Source organism: Somniosus microcephalus, chromosome 22 (genome assembly GCF_052327205.1).
Source record: "Somniosus microcephalus isolate GS21.2 chromosome 22, FLI_Smic_1.0, whole genome shotgun sequence".
In the NCBI taxonomy this organism is placed as follows: Eukaryota; Metazoa; Chordata; class Chondrichthyes; order Squaliformes; family Somniosidae; genus Somniosus; species Somniosus microcephalus.
The window spans coordinates 66,682,887-66,687,592 of NC_141008.1; the positions used below are offsets into that span (position 1 = coordinate 66,682,887).

At 41.6% G+C, this 4,706-nt stretch overlaps 1 protein-coding gene across 1 annotated transcript; it reads left to right on the forward strand.

The window, feature by feature from the left end:
• The first annotated feature begins 784 nt into the window (after nt 1-784).
• Nucleotides 785-4,340, forward strand: LOC147102492 (gap junction Cx32.7 protein). The gene has a single exon (XM_085964990.1). The coding sequence runs from the start codon at nt 905-907 to the stop codon at nt 1,985-1,987; it is 1,083 nt and encodes a 360-aa protein (XP_085821116.1). The 5' UTR covers nt 785-904; the 3' UTR covers nt 1,988-4,340.
• Nucleotides 4,341-4,706: the final 366 nt, after the last annotated feature.

Genomic DNA, 4,706 nt, shown 5'->3' on the forward strand with positions numbered 1-4,706 from the left:
GACTGCGAGTTACCCGAAATGGAGCTGCCGGCCGACGTGCTGCAGTGTGTCGTGAGTCTGCTGCTGCTGCTCATTGCGCTGCGCTCCTCTGCCCGACTCACCAAACACATCGTCGGGATGTTTTTACTCCGGTCTGTTTTGTATAGGTTTGCCCAATCCCCGCCAACAGCAACTGTAGATGCCCCATAAGAAGAAGGTGCTAGTAATAAAATAAATGGACAGTCTCTCCATACTAAAAGCAATATCCATATATGGTGTAAAAACAGGAAATGCTGGAAACATTCAGCAGGTCAGGCAGCATCTTTTTCGGCATCTATGGCCTTGCTGCCGGCCCCCTCTTGGATCCTTCGATCTTGACTGTGACTTAGCACGGGGCAGCTAAAACAGTACAGGTAAAACTGCAGTATGGGATTATGCTGGGTAATGCTTTGTGTCTAGGCAAGCAAATACATACACATATTGCCTTGACTTTAAAAAGAATTATGGTGAAGCAAAATGATTGTGCTATAATGGAAATACTGACATTATTCATCACCTTACTTGTGTGAATGGCATTCTCTAAAGGCATCTGATAGCATTATTCATGCAATGTGTGAACTCAATTGGAAATACCACACAACTTCATTCCTTGTGTGTTTTGCAGTCATTTCTACCTCCATGGCACCAAGCCATTAACTATGGGGCATTTTTTTACCCCTTCAAATTTTTGATTATTTGTATTACTTAAAGCTCAAATATCCATGACACATATTATTCTTGGGTTAACGTAGTTACTAACTTAAAAGAGAACCTTGTCAAAGGAAACAGTTATCTCAAGTCACTTAGATAATATTAGGTAAAGTTAATATTATACCACATTTGTCTGATGTCAATATAATCTGCTTTCTTTTCTACAGATAAAAAAATGGGTGATTGGTCATTACTTGGCCGTCTCCTAAATGAAGTTCAGAACCATTCCACGGTGATTGGGAAGATCTGGTTGACAATGTTGCTGATTTTTCGTATTCTGCTGGTCACATTAGTGGGTGATGCAGTATATAGTGATGAGCAGTCCAAATTCACCTGTAACACCCGCCAGCCAGGGTGTAAAAATGTTTGCTACAACACCTTTGCACCTATCTCTCACCTGAGATTCTGGGTTTTCCAAATTGTTTTGGTTTCGACACCATCCATTTTCTACATAGTGTATGTCCTGCACAAAATAGCAAATGATGAAAAACATGAAATGCAAAAAGCACATAAGTTGGAATTATCAAACAATCCTAGAACTAGTGGACACCTCCCAGAAGATGAAACCTTGAGTCAAAGATCTGATGTCAGCAACTCACAGGGAAGTGAATTTGATCTAAGAGATGGAGAATATGAAGTAGAGTACATTAAAAGTAATAAAAGCAGTGACCCAATCTATCTATCAAACAAGATTTTAACTGTATATGTTATACATGTAATGCTGAGAGCAGTTATGGAGGTAACATTTTTGCTGGGACAGTACTACCTGTATGGATTTAATGTTTCTTGTTTGTTTGTCTGTTGGACCTATCCATGTCCAACCAAAACGGACTGCTTCGTATCCAGAGCAACAGAAAAGACCATCTTTTTGAACTTTATGTTTTGTATCAGTCTCGCATGCTTCTTGCTGAACATAGTTGAGCTCCATTATTTGGGCTGGGTCTACATTGCACGTGTGTTATGTACGACCTGCTCACCCTGCTGCAAGAAGAAGAAACAAAGGGAAGCAGTGCGTCGGTATTCACAGCAAAACCCTCTTCTATTGGCACTGAAAGATTCATTCTGTGACAATTTAATGTTGAAGTCATCCGCAGGATCATTGCAGCAGAGACCAGGCTACCTCCCAAGTCAAGCAGCAATTTCATTTGAATCTGAACCAGTAGAAACCACAAAAAAGAATCTTGATGAAAAGGAATGCGGCAAGCTGCAAAGTGGAAATCTAAATAAGCCTGGAAAAAGCAAGAAGGTTTGGCTTTAGAAAAGTAAGAGGGGGTTTGTAACAGATTTAGTTACATTCTGAATATAATGTTCACAGGTTCTTTAAATTCAAAACAGTAACAGAAAGTTTGCTAGTAAACTTAACACCTTGCGGGAATTTTCACATGAAAGAATGGGTGGGTTGGAGGCATGGGGCGGGAAGTTAAAGTTTCAAACCCGCCCACTTTCACCTTTTACTCAGGCGGGACAGGGGATGGGGCAGCCAACCCACTGCCAGGAGGCGGGTTGGCATTTTAAATATTATAATGAGGCCTGAAGCCTCTGCTTTAACCTGCTGCACAGGTTTAACTGCAGGCGGCCGGGGATCCCGAGGCTCGGGATTCCCGGTAGCTGCAGCGAGGCAAGCACAGCCTTCGGGAGCAATCCTTGTGGGCCTGGAGGGGCAGGAGTGCTTCCTCCCGACCCCCACAAGCTCACCCACCAGCAGCCTGCCCACCACACTCCGAGGCCAGGGATTGGACCCCCCTGGGGATTGCAAATCAGCCTTGGGGTCGGTGATGTGACCCCCCCCCGCCCCCGGGCTTGGAAACACCCACCCCGCATCTACCTGTTCCTGCGGCGTCCCTGGCCAGCGTTCCCCGCCTGACTGGAAGCCAGCCTATCAATCAGGCTGGTTTCTGGGTGGGGAACATGCCCATTATGTCGCATGCACGCTGTGGAGTTAGATCTTTACAGCGTGCGGGAAAACCTAGAACTCCAAGTTCCCCCCGTCCTACTCCGGGTGGGTAGGAAACGACAAAATCCAGCTCTTTGTCACTGCACGCTGTGGAGTTAGATCTTTACAGCGTGCGGGAAAACCTAGAACTCCAAGTTCCCCCCGTCCTACTCCGGGTGGGTAGGAAACGACAAAATCCAGCTCTTTGTCACTGAAAAGTAGAAAACAGTAGCTAAATTGAATACTAAGCCTGGTTTGATGCAGGAATACCCCTTTATTGTGTTGCAATAAGGCAGTTCAGCAAATCAGAAATTATTAAATTATTCTCATTTGAAACTGTAATGGAGAGAACACACTTCTGAAAAGTAAATGAAATTCTCATTCTTTGTTACATTCTCACTTGTCTCTGGGACATAACAACCAGCAATGCCCTCAAAGACCTAAATAGCCACTTTGGCAGAATTTTCTGACCAGGAAAGTTCTAACTCAAGACTTTCAACCTACTCAGAAGTTGTAAGATTTATCATTTCCCATTGTAAATACTCAGTATGGATACAGCTAGGAATCTTTTCTCCACATCAATCCTTGGACGTGGATAAAATGCCCTTTTATGACCCTATCACTCAACAGTACCTGACTCCAACAAACTATCTGCAATGGTGAAATACCATCCAATAGTACCCCTAACAAGTAAAGGTGATAGTTGGTTTATCTCACCATTAAAATGCTCCAGGACACACTTTCCTTCCCTAACTGCACTGTAACCCTAATTACAATTTTCCTTCTCTGTTTTAAATTCTAGACCAGGCATTTGACTTACTAAGCAAATAGCCAGTTCATAGAGAAATCTAAATTATTTTTCAAAGCTTGACTGTATTTAACACAGCACCAACTACATATGTATCAAATTTACTATGACAACCAATAAACATATTCCATTCAGAGTTTAACTGGACAGATTAAGGGGTGGTCTCATTGAAGTGTTTAAGATGATTAAAGGATTTGATATGGTAAAAAGAGATAAATTATTTCCTCTGGTGCAGAGAGCCCAGATCAAGGGGCATAACCTTAAAATTAGAGCTAGGCCGTTCAAGGGTGATGTCATGAAGCATTTCTTCACACAAAGGGTAGTGGATATCTGTAACTCTCTCCCCCCCAAAAAGCTGTTGAGACTAGGTCAATTGAAAAAATCAAAACTGAGATTGATAGCTTTTTGTTAGGCAAGTGTATTAAATAACCAAGACAGGTAGATGAAGTTAAGATGCAGATCAGCCATAAATGAATGGCGGAACAGGCTCGAGGGGCTGAATTGACCTACTCCTGTTCCTGTGTTCCTATGTCATATCCGGACTTGGTTTTGGGGTGACAAATTAGAGCAATTTCTTTGTGTCACAGAAAATCTTTAAAAACAACCAGTTAAAGTTTCGGCTGGTGTATTGTGTTAGCACGCTATTCTTTTGCCGTAGGGGCCTATGCTTCAATCCAGCCATTGCTGGTAAGGGTCCATCTGAAATTAGTTTTGGGCAGTCTTAACCTACTTTCACATCATGTGAATCTACAGTACAAGCTTGATTATACTTTGGCACTAAATTCGCAGTCTTGCTCAGGCAGAACACAAAAATGGTACGTGTGAGAAATTAGAACATTTATAATAATGTAGTGAAGAGTAGTCTTTTGAGGTGAGGATGAGGAATATGAATATGAATATGCTTTACTCTACAATTAGTCTTAGCTATACCTGAACTAGGAGTTTTTTTTATGCTGACAGTTGGCACCGAAAGTTTAAAAAAAATGGTTCCACTCTCGAGCCCTGACTTCCCTCACTTTGTTATAAAGAAAAAGAACAACCAAAATATTAATCACAAGATAATAATGACAATTAAAAGCACCAATAAGAAATTTAAGCATCTGCGAATCAATCTGAGGTTCAACTGTAGATTTTCAAAACTGAAAATGAATTGGAAGAAAACATATCAATATAAGCTAGAAAGAAATTAAAGTTACTAGTAACATCTGATACATTTCTCAACTCATTTCTTAGTAT